Source organism: Malaclemys terrapin, chromosome 12 (assembly GCF_027887155.1).
Source record: "Malaclemys terrapin pileata isolate rMalTer1 chromosome 12, rMalTer1.hap1, whole genome shotgun sequence".
NCBI lineage: Eukaryota > Metazoa > Chordata > Testudines > Emydidae > Malaclemys > Malaclemys terrapin.
Window position 1 is genome coordinate 4695404 of NC_071516.1, and position 13795 is coordinate 4709198.

The 13795-nt window shown below is 43.3% G+C and overlaps 1 protein-coding gene across 1 annotated transcript in view; it reads left to right on the plus strand.

The window, feature by feature from the left end:
* Positions 1-456: 456 nt before the first annotated feature.
* Positions 457-13795, plus strand: part of LOC128846403 (pre-mRNA-processing factor 6) — a 35080-nt gene continuing 21741 nt past the window's right edge. The window contains exons 1-9 of the mRNA XM_054045473.1: positions 457-669; positions 2757-2922; positions 4454-4572; positions 5291-5369; positions 6379-6555; positions 8114-8269; positions 10591-10685; positions 11663-11819; positions 12070-12232. Coding sequence (XP_053901448.1) covers positions 488-669; positions 2757-2922; positions 4454-4572; positions 5291-5369; positions 6379-6555; positions 8114-8269; positions 10591-10685; positions 11663-11819; positions 12070-12232 — 1294 coding nt within the window. The 5' untranslated portion in view covers positions 457-487. The remainder of the gene's footprint in view (positions 670-2756; positions 2923-4453; positions 4573-5290; positions 5370-6378; positions 6556-8113; positions 8270-10590; positions 10686-11662; positions 11820-12069; positions 12233-13795) is intronic.

The window sequence follows — 13795 nt, forward strand, 5'->3', positions numbered from 1 at the left end:
GTATGTGTAACACTGGGTGTATGTCTATGAATGTGACACACAGTGTGGGTGTATGTAACACAATGTGTGTGTAACACAGTGTGGGTGTGTATCTGTGTGTGTGTGTAACACTGTGGGTGCAGGTCTATGAATGTGACACACACAGTGTGTGTGTGTAACACTGTGGGTGTATGTCTATGAATGTGACACACATTCTGTGTATGTAACACACGGTGTGTGTGTGTGTAACACTGGGTGTATGTCTATGAATGTGACACACACTGTGGGTGTATGTAACACACGGTGTGTGTGTGTAACACACTGGGGGGTATGTCTATAAATGTGACACACACTCTGTGTATGTAACACACGGGGTGTGTGTGTGGGTGTGTGTGTGTGTGTGTGCGTGTGCGCGACACACACCCTGCCTGAGGCGGGACCCAGACCCCGCCCCTTCCGGCCGCGCCGCTCGCCTGGGTAGCGCCGCCCCCTCGCTCGGCTCCCCAACATGGCGGCCAGCAGCGCCTCAGCCTCCGCTTCCGCCGCGGCGCCCCCCGGGGGCTCCAACCCGGCCGGGCCCGGCGGGGCCTCGGGCCTCACCGCCTCCATCACGGGCACCATGAACAAGAAGAAGAAGCCGTTCCTGGGCATGCCGGCGCCGCTGGGCTACGTGCCGGGCCTGGGCCGCGGGTGAGCGAGAGGCGGCCTGGGCCCCCCCCGCCGCAGGGCCCCGCCTGCGCCCTCCCCCCGTGGAGTCGGGCCTGGGCCCCCGACCCAGCGCTGCGGGCCTGGGCTTTGGAGAGCCGGGACTGCCCCGCGCTCCGGGCGCAGTGTCCCTGTTTCCCGCCCCCAACTCGTGTGTGTGTGTGTGTGTGTGTGTGTGTGTGTGTGTGTGTGTGTGTGTGTGCGCGCCCCCCTCCCCCGGCCGTGCAGGCGCGGCCCCCCCATTGGTGGGTGGAGGGCGCTGGGGCTGCAGGGCCTGGGTCCCAGCGAGGCCAAAGAGAGCCCCTCTCCTGGCACCTTAAGTCTTGTTCGGCTGACCAGACAGCAAGTGTGAAAAATCAGGACGGGGTGGGGGGGTAATAGGAGCCTATATAAGGAAAAGCCCCTAAATTGGGACTGTCCCTATAAAATCCGGACATCTGGTCACCCTAAGTCTTGCCCACATGAGACAGTTGTACCCCTGGGGTGAATTTAAACCGATTTAAATGGTGTACGTACTCCACTTCCCCGGCGGCGGGAGCTATGTGGATGGGAGAAGTTCTCCCGTTCTAAACCGGGGGGTAGGTTGGTGTAAGGACCTCGCTCAGGGGTGTGGATTTGCGTTGGAAATGTCTACGCTGTGGTTGGTATACTACCTTGCTCAGGGGGTTGAAAACTCCACACTCCTGAGCGATCCAGTTAAACTGACAGTGGGGCTGCGCTTCTGTCAACCTAGCTACCGCCTCTCGGGAGGTGGATTACCTAAATCAGGGATTGGCAACCTCTGGCATGCGGCTCACCAGGGTAAGCCCCCTAGTGGGCTGGGCCGGTTTGTTTACCTGCCGTGTCCGCAGGTTCAGCCGATCTCGGCTCCCGCTGGCCGTGGTTCGCCGCTCCAGGCTGATGTGGGCTGCGGAAATTGGGAGCCAGCACATCCCTTGGCCTGTGCTGCTTCCCACATTTTTTTAAAAAGGAGGTGGACCTGGAGGAGTGGCAGTGTTGGGATAATAGCTGGTGGGGAAACAGGGAGCAGGGCTGTATAAAACCTGGGTCCATTCTGCGTAAAACTGTCTCTTTAAGAGGACAGTTGTTCCAGCATCACATCACATCATTTAACTATGGGGGCCAGGTAACATACCTGTGAATTACAAGTTTGTTCTAAATGATCTGGACAAACTGGAGAAATGGTCTGAAGTAAATAGGATGAAATTCAATAAGGACAAATGCAAAGTACTCCAGTTAGGAAGGAACAATCAGTTGCACACGTACAAAATGGGAAATGACTGCCTAGGAAGGAGTATTGTGGAAAGGGATCTGGGGTCACAGTGGATTACAAGCTAAATATGAGTCAACTGTAATGCTGTTGCAAAAAGAAAAAAGCAAACATAATTCTGGGATGTATTAGCAGGAGTGTTGTAAGCAAGACATGAGAAGTAATTCTTCAGCTCTACTCCATGCTAGTTAGGCCTCAACTGGATTATTGTGTCCAGTTCTGGGCGCCGTAGTTCTGGAAAGATGTGGACAAATTGGAGAAAGTCCAGAGAAGAGCAACAAAAATGATAAAAGGTCTAGAAAACGTGACCTATGAAGGAAGATTGAAAAAATTGGGTTTGTTTAATCTGGAAAAGAGAAGACCGAGAGGGGACATGATAATAGTTTTCAAATATATAAAAGGTTGTTACAAAGAGGAGGGAGAAAAATTGTTGTTAACCTCTGAGGATAGGACAAGAAGTAATGGGCTTAAATTGCAGCAAGGGAGGCTTAGGTTTGACATTAGGAAAAACTTCCTGTCAGGGTGGTTAAGCACTGGAATAAATTGCCTAGGGAGGTTGTGGAATCTCCATCATTGAAGATTTTTAAGAGCAGGTTAGACAAACACCTGTCAGGAATGATCTAGATAATACTTAGTCCTGCCATGAGTGCAGGGGACTGGACTAGATGACCTCTCAAGGCCCTTCCAGTCCTACGATTCTAAGATTTGTAATGCCTCACTTTCAGAGTGATTAAAACACACATCTGTATATTGTAGCACTATTACTATAGGCTAAATCATGGCTACTGGTCTCTCACTATAGTGCCACGGGTTTTACCACCCGTTCTGATATTGGCCCAGCTCGAGATGCCAACGACCCAGTGGATGATCGTCATGCTCCGCCAGGGAAGAGAACTGTTGGGGACCAGATGAAGAAAAACCAGGCTGATGATGATGATGAAGATCTGAATGACACCAATTATGATGAGGTGATGCAACTGTAGCATTTCTGTTAGCTTTTTCCTCGTGGCTGAGGGAGGTGTCTATAATTCTGCTCCCCTCTACCCCAGCGCACACACACTACTAACCCCCTTCATAATGGCAAATCTCCAGTAGAGGAGACAAGGGCAGAGTTCCTTGTAGAGGCACTTAACACTACGTTTTGTTTGCATAGATGCCACAGCGTTTTTTGTGGTTTTCATTTTAATGTTTGTATATTATGGTTTAATTGTCCGTACCATGCCCTGAGTATCTTGGGAGGGATATCTAAATAAAACATTAGTCTCGGTACTTTGTGGGATGCATCTTTCATCTGCCTCCAGAAATGAAATCTGAGCTCTGTTGCCCTTTGTTAAGGTTCCTTCCCCACTCTGAGCTCTACGGTACAGATGTGGGGACCTGCATGAAAATCTTTACGCTTAACTACCAGCTTAGATCTGCTTTTGCTGCCACCACCCAAATTATTTATGAGTTATTTGGGAAACTCTGTCTACCTCCCCCATCAGAATATTTCCCTCCCAAGTACTATAACCCTTCCCGGGGTAGCCTTGAGAGACTTCTCCACCAATTTCCTGGTGAACACCGATCCAAACCCTTGGATCTTAAAACAAGGAGAATTTAACCATTCCCCCTCCTTTCCCCCCACCAATTCCTGGTGAGTCCAGATCCAATCCCCTTGGATCTTAAATCAAGGAAAAATCAATCAAGTTCTTAAAAAGAAGGCTTTTAATTAAAGAAAGAAAGGTAAAAATCATCTCTGTAAAATCAGGATGGAAAATAACTTTACAGGGTAGTCAGATTCAAAGAGCCCAGAGGAACCCCCTCTAGCCTTAGGTTCAAAGTTACAGCAAACAGAGGTAAACCCTCTAGCAAAAGGAACATTTACAAGTTGAGAAAACAAAGGTAAACCTAACACGCCTTGCCTGGCTGTTACTTACAAGTCTGAAATATGAGAAACTTGTTCAGAAAGATTTGGAGAGCATGGATTGATGTCCGGTCCCTCTTAGTCCCAAGAGCGAACAACCCCCAAAACAAAGAGCACAAACAAAAGCCTTCCTCCCACCAAGATTTGAAAGTATCTTGTCCCCTTATTGGTCCTTTGGGTCAGGTGTCAGCCAGGTTACCTGAGCTTCTTAACCCTTTACAGGTAAAAGGATTTTGGTGTCTCTGGCCAGGAGGGATTTTATAGTATGGTACACAGGAGGGCTGTTACCCTTCCCTTTATAGTTATGACACCCTTTGACGTGTCATTGTCTTTATTTGGACTGTATAGTTGAACCAGGCAAAATTGAAGGAAATGGTTTTTCCTTATGGGAATTTTTATTTACTGAAAGGTTTTGCTGTTGAAATGCATACAGTATGGGCAAGGGCAGGGTTGCTTTTATTTAGGGTTGTGTTAGCCGGATGCTCTTGTTAGAAGCGGCTTGCTGAGGTCTTTTCCTTATCCCAAATTATGTTGATAACTGTGCTAGATATATAATAGCATCTTTAAACTGGAGTTACTGTGTTTAAAATTCTCAGTTTAACGGCTATGCGGGGAGCCTGTTCTCAAGTGGTCCATATGAAAAAGACGACGAGGAAGCTGATGCTATTTATGCAGCTTTGGATAAGAGAATGGATGAACGGAGAAAAGAGAGAAGGTATAATTATTGCACTGTCAAGAGAGGCATTATTTGCTGATTTTAGTGGGAGGTGGGTCTAGGAGTCAGAACTTGTGACTTCTGTTTCCAGCTCTTCCGCTGTCTCAATCTGTGTTCTTGGGCAAATCTCTAAAAGGCAAAATGTTCAAAAGCAGCCACTGATTTTGGGTAGCCTATGTGAGAGATGCTGGGTCTGATTTTCAGAAGTGCTTGGCTTTTTGCATGACACCTTGAACAGATGTTAATACTGACTAGCTTCTCTTGCATATGGTTGAAATGGCTGAGGTTTGGTGATTTAGAGAGATGCTAATCCAAAACTAATATAATTGAACTTAAATGCATCACACAACAAGTGAGATATTGTTAGAAAAGTCTTCTAATCTAGATATTTTGTATGTTTATTAACAAACGTTACTAAAAACAGTATTTTATCAGATCCATAGGGAGCTGGAGATTAAAACTAAACATGGATGCAAAGTTCAATTTTTATTCTATAGTATTATTGCTTGAGGATCCTGAAATATGCCTTATTTGACTAGATATTTAATATTCTTCTGTAAATCGATAAATAACTTCAACTTGCTATATGCAGTATGTGTAACAGTTCTCTGATATAGGCTTATGCCTTAAGAGCTCTGACCAAACAGGTTTCTTCTATAATAATGGTACTGGATTTAGTGTTTCTGTGAGCTTGACTTCAGCACTCCTTATTTTCTAGAGAACAACGGGAGAAAGAGGAGATTGAAAAGTACCGTATGGAACGTCCCAAAATTCAGCAGCAGTTCTCAGATTTAAAAGTAAGGAGATAACTGTCCTACACGTTATGAAGAAAATAGCCCATTTTAAGAGTGAAGAGATGGACGTGACTTTGGGCATTTATTTGCACAGTTCCTATTCTATAGTATTTTCTATATGGGAATTTGTTAAGAATGTTATGCATGTCCCCTGCCTTCAGACTAGAACTGATTTCCATTGAACAATAGACAAAAATGGGTACGAAGGTAGTAGCTAGTGATGCAGAAACCAATTTTGGGCTGATAATGTCTTAAGTATTGTAGTATGATGTTTTGCATTGGGGACACAGGTGGTTGTTTTTTTTACTGGTCAGTATTGATTTAAACCAAAGTACTGTTGGTATATGCTATTAACAGTAAATCAGTATGATTGGTAGTTTGTATGTGTGTACTGTGAGGATTGGTAGGATTAAATACTTACCAGCCATTTAGTTGTAGGTGTCTGTGGTCATCGCCATTCCTTCCTCTCTGCCAAATGGGCATATTAGGGTATTGAAATAGACACAGATTTTGGTATCGGATCTTTTTGGCTCCACAAGTGTAAACAAGCCCTGCACCCTGAGAGTGGGTTGGTCTGGTCACCCGGCTGAGAAGCTGCGTTGCAATTCTGCTTTTTTAAAATGTTCACGATTGACATAACTGATGTGGAGGGAGAAAAATTTCAGTCCTGACTCTCAACGTTTTCAAGATGGACATTGCGGTTAGTCAGATTAAACTACATATTCATAATACCCTGTTAAAATTTAAAAACAATCGCTACCAATTAGCGAGGCAAAAATATAAAAATATCAGGTTAAGATCCCAGTCTGTACAAAGAAGGTTCCTATTAAAAGTATACAACTCCCCTGTGCACTGAAATTCTTTAGTGTTGACCTTTTACTTCAAAATGGGACCCCACTGACCCTGAATTCTCTGAAACCAACGGATTGATAGTCCACTAAACAATAGAAAAATTTACAATTTTTCAAACAACATTTTCTAGAATCAGTAATGACCGCTTTTTTTTGTGTAGAGGAAGCTAGCGGAAGTCACAGAGGAAGAGTGGCTGAGTATTCCAGAAGTTGGTGATGCTAGGAACAAACGTCAGAGGAACCCACGTTATGAGAAACTGACTCCTGTTCCTGATAGTTTCTTTGCTAAACACTTACAGACTGGGGAGAATCACACTTCTGTGGACCCCCGGCAAACGGTGAGCATGAAAACAAACAAACATGAAGAAGTTACCGCTTTACCCATGTTAAATTGGAGAAAATTATTAATAGTAGCTAGAGACAAGCACTTGCTGTGAAATGTGCCTTATTCTTAGCCTAGAACACATCCTGCAATTCCATTTAAAATAAAGACAAAGGCACTAGGCTTAATCCTTTCTTAAGTGAATAGCATATGGAAAGACCTCTTTAGTACAAGAGCCTTTAGAAGAGGTTGCTATATGTTGCAGTCCCAGGCTTATTGAAAACTTCTATTTTATTCAGCAAACTCTGGAGCTGAGCAGAATCTGAGCAAGAATAATCAGAGAGCCTTTTGTTTTAACAAGGGAAGATTCTAAAATTCTTTTGTTTTAGCTCTCTTTGGCTAAGGGGTGTCTAACTAATTTTGGTCAATGAACCAACGTATTTCTTATTGACTGAAACTTTTCCAAATATATAACATGAATTGGCGTCTAACTTCCCTTAGTGGCTGATGTATTCGATTTCTTCTAGAATTAAGACATTTCACTTTCAGTTGACAGGTCAGTGGTTGAAGTTTTTGGATCATAATTAATTGTTTAAATGGATGCAGAGTACTGTGATCGGCTGATGGAAGAGAAAACTTATTGGACTTAAATTGATACCAAATGATTATATGATTTTATTGCTAATATTCTTTCAGTTAATATTGTCATTATCATCTTTTGACACTTCTTAATTAAATAAATCTGAGAACATACCTGTTCTCATGTTTTATTGTTGAATAGTCCATAGGAAGTTATTCAACTCCCAATATAAAAACCACTGTGCATACTGTGACTTGGGAGGCAATTGTTCAACTTGTACTGGCAATACTTTGGGGAAGATTTCCAAACTCATAAACATCTAGCATAGGTGTGGGCAAATTTTCTGGCCTGAGGGCTGCATCTGGGTATGGAAATTGTATTGCGGGCCATGAATGCCCGGTGGGGGAAGGGGACTGTGTGGGGTGTAGCATGGGGGGGCTCTATAAGGGATGTTACCGAGGTGCGGGGAAGGGGGGCTCTACAGGGTGGTACCGGGGATTCCTAAAGGCCCTGCCGGCAGTGACACTAAGGCTGTCATACCAGGCACTGTCACAGGTAGAGGCACCCTAGTTGGGCTGGGTGCAGCCCCTGGGTGGTTTCGAGGCTCTCAAGGGTGGGGCCGTAGGAGACCGGGAGGGGATTGGGCGCCCTGCCGCATGGGACGGGTTTCCAATCCTGGAAACAGCACAGTGAAGTCGCGCCTGCGCAGTGTGGTGCTGCATGCCAGAAGATGATGCTCATCAACAGAATTGTGAGGTGGGGGCTGGAGAGTGCTGGGCGGGTGGAGCGAGGCAGGCCCCCAACCCCGCACACCGGCGGGAGCTCGAGGGCCGGAGAAAAACGTCTGACAGGCCGGAAGCGGCCCCCGGGCCGTAGTTTTCCCACCCCTGATCTAGCACCTATTGAAACTCCATAGGAGCTGAGCATCTAACTCCCTTGAGTTCTGTTGAAAATCCCAGCATAAACCTTAATAATATATCTCATTTTTTGGCAGCAATTTGGCGGTCTGAACACTCCGTATCCAGGGGGTTTGAACACTCCGTATCCAGGAGGAATGACACCTGGGCTAATGACACCTGGGACAGGTGAACTGGATATGAGGAAGATTGGGCAGGCCAGGAATACCTTGATGGATATGAGACTGAGCCAGGTAAGGCCACAGGAACACAATAACCCTGAAGGTGTACCTGTTTTGTAATGAAGCCTGGTTTTTCAAAACTATTATTTTATTCTCTTTGGGATATTAAATAGTGAAAAAAACATTGAAAAGCAGGGCAATAATAATTAAAAGAATACCCTACAGCCCTTAGCTACAGGCCTGTTCTAGAGGAATTCTCTGGGAGATGGGTCAGTGCATTCTGGACCATCACAGAGGAGTTGAGCTTGCCAGTCATGGCAGAAATGGACATCAGGTCTACAGAGTCAGTTTTTAGTTTGGTGCGATGGTTGTTCCTCTTCTCTTAATTAGTGAACCATTCAGTACACAACCCTTACTCTGAAATGGTATCATGGAGTTCTATATTTATTTCAGTGATTTCAAGAGAAAATTTCATGCTGGTTCAGACGTGAAAAGCAGGGCTTTGGAGCTGTGCTCCGGCTCCGCTCCAGCTCCAGGCAAAAACCTGCAGCTCCACTGCTCTGGAGCTGCTCTGCGCTGCAGCTCCAGGCTCCGCTCCAAAGCTGTGGTGAAAAGATGGCCTTTCTAACCACTAGCACTAAACTCTCCCATGGGATCTGAAAGTCCAACTGTGTGCTTTTTGACTCTGTGGTGTATACTTGCAAATATTAAAGATTTGTCAGGCTAAATTGCACCCTTTGTTCTGCTTGTCCAACCTATTACCTGAGAGGGATTGCGCAGTTTAACTCTAGGCAAAATTTGGCCAGATGTTTGGAACTTAACTAACAGTCCTGTTGATTCAGGTGAAAGAATCCGTCTTCCTTTCCTATATCTGTGTTCTGCAGTGCTGTCACAGAAGTAAAAAATGCACCATGTCATTAACATCAGATATGATTGAATACATACACAGATTGTTTGTTTGTTTTTACATAGTCATAGAATGTTGACTACATTAAAGGCCAGTGCCCATTAACAACATACTCATGGGGATGTTTCTGTAGACAATATTACAAAAACTTTTTTCTTTTTCTCTAATTGTCCCTTCTCCCCAGTAAAATCAAATATTTAATTGTTACTTTACTCTTCAGCTAAATTCCATAGTTAATCCTTTTGGGGATTTCCTTAAGCAAGCCAGTTTCATGTTATTTTTAATTGCAAGCTGGTACCAGTGCCATTTCTAGTAAAATTAACAGTTCTTATGTGTTTGCCAACTTTTTAAAACATAAAACTAGAGTGTATGTAATATTAACAAATGACGGTTCATGGGTAGGGTGACTATCAGTGTTGGTGCCTGCAGCAAGTTCTCGTGCCTTTGACAGTTCTCTTGACTGAAACCCACTCAATAGGACAGGTGATGTCAGATGCCCTTAACTTCTCCAAATTGAAGGACTTTTTGTAAGTCTACACCATTAAACTTTTGGTGACCTGGGTCAAATATCAAATGTAAATATTTTTCTGTAATTGGCATTGCATAATAAGTGCACTAGATTTCAAGATTGTAATTCAGTGGGAACATGGAAATTCAGTCAGTCATAGTTACACATACAGACGCTACCTGGGCTATGCAAACCCAATTTACGGAAAAAGTTCCATACGTGTTTTTTTTTTTTTTTTTTGCGCACGCGTACTTGTCAGAGATACGTTTCCAACTTACGCAAAATTCGACTTGTGCAAAGAGTTCCGGAACAGAATGCTTGCGTAAGTCGGGGCGCTTCTGTATCTACACAGCACGTGCAGGCTATTTCTGCCTGCTTTCTCACATATAGAGAGGTTTGATTGCATCGCCTTGGTTTCAATTCCTATTTTCTGACTGTAACAGGGTCTAGCTAAAAAGCTTCCTCAGTGGACAGGCTCCATCCTGCTTCGCAGATGTTCTTCTCTACTCAGTCCTCCCCTCCCTGCTCCTTTACAAAGTTACTAGTGTTGGTACAAAACCTGTCTCCTCTGCAGCTGCCATTTGGAACACCCTTTCTGATCTTTTTACCTCAGTAACTTTCCCTTTAATTTCTAATCTCATTTGCAAACATTTTTCTCCTTTTGATTAAGCCTGTTAATTCCCCTCTCTGTTTGCTTAAACTCTGATAATATGGCTTAATTGTGTAAATCATTTTGGGATACATTGTGTAGGAAAGATGCTCTGCAAAATAAAGCTGCATTGTCATTTGTTTTAGAAAAACAAACAAACCATGGGTATAAGCAAAGTTTTCCAGTTTACTCCATTTTGGTTTTCATACCAGATGACCATGTAAGTTAAGAGAGAACAGTTTTTGTGTGTTTTCACTCTTAATGTATTTTTCATTGCCAAAACTGTAGTGCTCTGACTGGTAATTTCAGCTTTGGATTTACTTTCCCAGGTGTCTGACTCTGTGAGTGGCCAAACTGTGGTGGACCCAAAGGGATATCTGACAGACTTGAATTCTATGATACCTACACATGGAGGAGATATCAAGTAAGTCTAGTTTGGGGTGAATTGGTTTGGCATTTATTAATGGTTGACCCTTCTGCATGTAAATGGAAGTTTATATTTCTAATGTATCTGGCCAAAATGGCTTCCAGGTGACCTTTGTACATGTCTGAAGGATTCCACTCATCTTTACTTTTTATTAATATGTTGTATTTGTGAAAATTGCTAGACTGATGGCATTGGAGACTGAAGTACCATAGGCCAGGTCCTGCAAGTTCTCCCTCACCAGCATACCTAGATTCCGGGCCTGGATGAGCTGCCTCTATGAGGGAGTACAGTCTCTTTACCCATTCGGTTCTTGTGTAGACTGCCTACAAGCATGCCAGATGGGCTGGCGCCTTTGTGATGCAGTTACCTATCTGCTAGGAAATAACCCAATACATTTCACACATGCTGCTGATCAGTGACTGCCCTTAGTCAATACTGACCTCATTTGACCTGGTGACATTGTGAAAATACCTATAGCCCAATCCTCTGTGACATCTGTATTTAGTCATATAAAAAAGACTTACTTAGAATTAAAGTAGCATAAATCCATTTTCTCAGTGCCAGCACTAAAAATCCAGGAAGTTGCCAAGTGAAACCAACATTTACATGTGCAAGAACTTCAGCTCCTTTGCCTTAAATGCCTTAATAGCCAAAAATGCTTACACACTTGTCAATTCCACAACAAGCTTTCACTTTCAGCATGCAACAAACCACAGTGCACACGTGCAACTCCTCAAAATCTCACTTAATTATATGCAACCTTCACATTGACCTCACTTACATTAAAATATATTCTCCACAGTGTTGTAGTGGTAGTATATAATGTGTTATCTGTGTGTAAAAATGTCTGAGGTCTGAGTTAATGTACATCTGAGTGTGATTGTGAGGAACTGGGTGTGGGGAGCTTATTGGTGAAGGAGAGCTGTTCCTTAGCTTACTAAAAGCTTTGTTGTTTGTATTTTCTCCTTTACCAGTGACATCAAGAAAGCTCGTTTACTTCTGAAGTCTGTGCGGGAGACCAACCCTCATCATCCACCAGCTTGGATAGCTTCAGCCCGACTGGAAGAGGTTACTGGCAAACTGCAAGTAGCTCGAAACCTCATCATGAAGGGGACAGAAATGTGCCCCAAGGTAAGAGTTGTTTTGCCTCTCTGTGGATTATTGCAAAAATTTGTGAAAAGAGTGTGGTTAGTTCTCTTACTAAAAGCATATTTTCTTCCATTGAGCTTTTCAGTATAGATTAATATAACCACTCCTGTAACTTATCAGAGGAGCTGAAATAGTGTGTTTCCGAAAGCTCCAGTTTAAACTTGTTATGGGACTTTTGCCACTGTTTGCGCTGATGGAAAGGGTGTCAATTTCATTGTTTGCTGACCCACAGAGTGAAGATGTTTGGTTAGAAGCTGCCCGGCTGCAGCCTGGAGATACGGCTAAGGCTGTGGTGGCCCAGGCAGTCCGCCACCTCCCACAGTCTGTCCGGATTTATATCAGAGCAGCAGAACTGGAGACAGATATACGAGCAAAGAAACGTGTCCTTAGGAAAGGTGAGACCTTCTACAGGGTTATAACAACTAACCCTTCAATTTCCTGCAAGCGTTCTTCTAAAAAAATAATAAAACATAAACACTTTAGGGCATGGCCTGGAGTTTTAAATGTTATTCTTGTCATCAGCAAGAACATATCCTTTCACACTATGTGTGATTAAACTGGAAATCATTGCTGCAGGAAGTTGTTGAGGCTAAAACTTAATAGGATTGGATATAGAGTTACAGTTTTGACAACAAAAAATCTGGAAGGGATATTAAACCTTGTGCTTCAGGACTTAAGCCAGTCTCTAACTATTAGAGACTTCCAAGAGGTGGGGTATTGTACTTTTCTCTGAAGCCTCTGGACAGAGGATTCAGGAGAATGGATTGGATAGATCTCCACTATGGAAATTCCTATGTTCCTATGACAAATAGTTTTTCTCTACATTATTTACTCAAATGCTTGCATCTTTTATGCTGTTGCCATCACAGCTCTCATCCATCTGAAGTGTACTGCCTCCTTCAAACTCATAATGCCTATTCAGTAACTAGCACACAACAGTATGATTGGCACTTCTCTCTCATGACTGATCATCCCGGTGTGCTGAAATTAGAGGTCTTGCTCATGGCACCACAACATTAACTTCAAGCAGCCAAAGAATTAATGTGCCAGTCCCATTTCAGAAGAGATTAAAACTACCTCCTTGTCAAGTTGCTGAATCCTAGCATTTAAATTCTGTTACAAACACTCAGAGTTACTGCAGTTTTCTAGGTGTCCAGGGAACAGGATAAGGATTTAATGTCTTTGTAGATCTTTAATATGCATCAATTCACAGTATTAAATGACTGCATAGCATCTAGTACGATTACTGCAAGGATTAGGACCAAGGGAAGTAAATTGCCTCCTATCTGACTGTTGCAGTTGGTTATCTGTGATGAAATGACACTTGTGTTGTACTTGCCAACATTTGAATAAAAGATTTGCGCTTCAGCTGTTGTTCTGGAACTTGCAAGAGTTCAGATATTTATTTTGTGTGTGGCTTTTTAATTATGGGTTAGATACTGCAAAAGAATTTGTTCTGCAATGTGCTGCTAAACACAGCTGCTGCTATTAAACTGTGTGCGCCTATAAAAGTTGCAGTAAGTATTAAATAGAAAACCAGATGGTAGTCATATGAGAAAGTGATAGATTTCTGGATGTGACTTGTGAGCTGGATTAGAACGATGATTTACAGCATGTTAAGTACACAAGTTATTTTTTTCCGTCTGATGTTTAAATGATTAGAGATATTGTATGTTCTGTGAGCAGCTTTCAGTTCAGAATATTATCTGGTAAGAAGTTTGGTGTATAGCTGTTGGTGGAAAAGAATATAAATGTATCATGCTGCTTCTAATTTCCACATGTTACTATCAGCTTCATGGTGTTCCTCCGCTACTGCGTCCTATGGTGCAGCACAAAACTGAGGCCTGGAGGTATTTGGATCAGGAATCATGTGAAGACTGGCAATTTTAACCAGTATTTACCAGAAAATAATCAGGGCTAAGTGCCAAGTAGCAGCACTGAAATATGATCCTGTAATG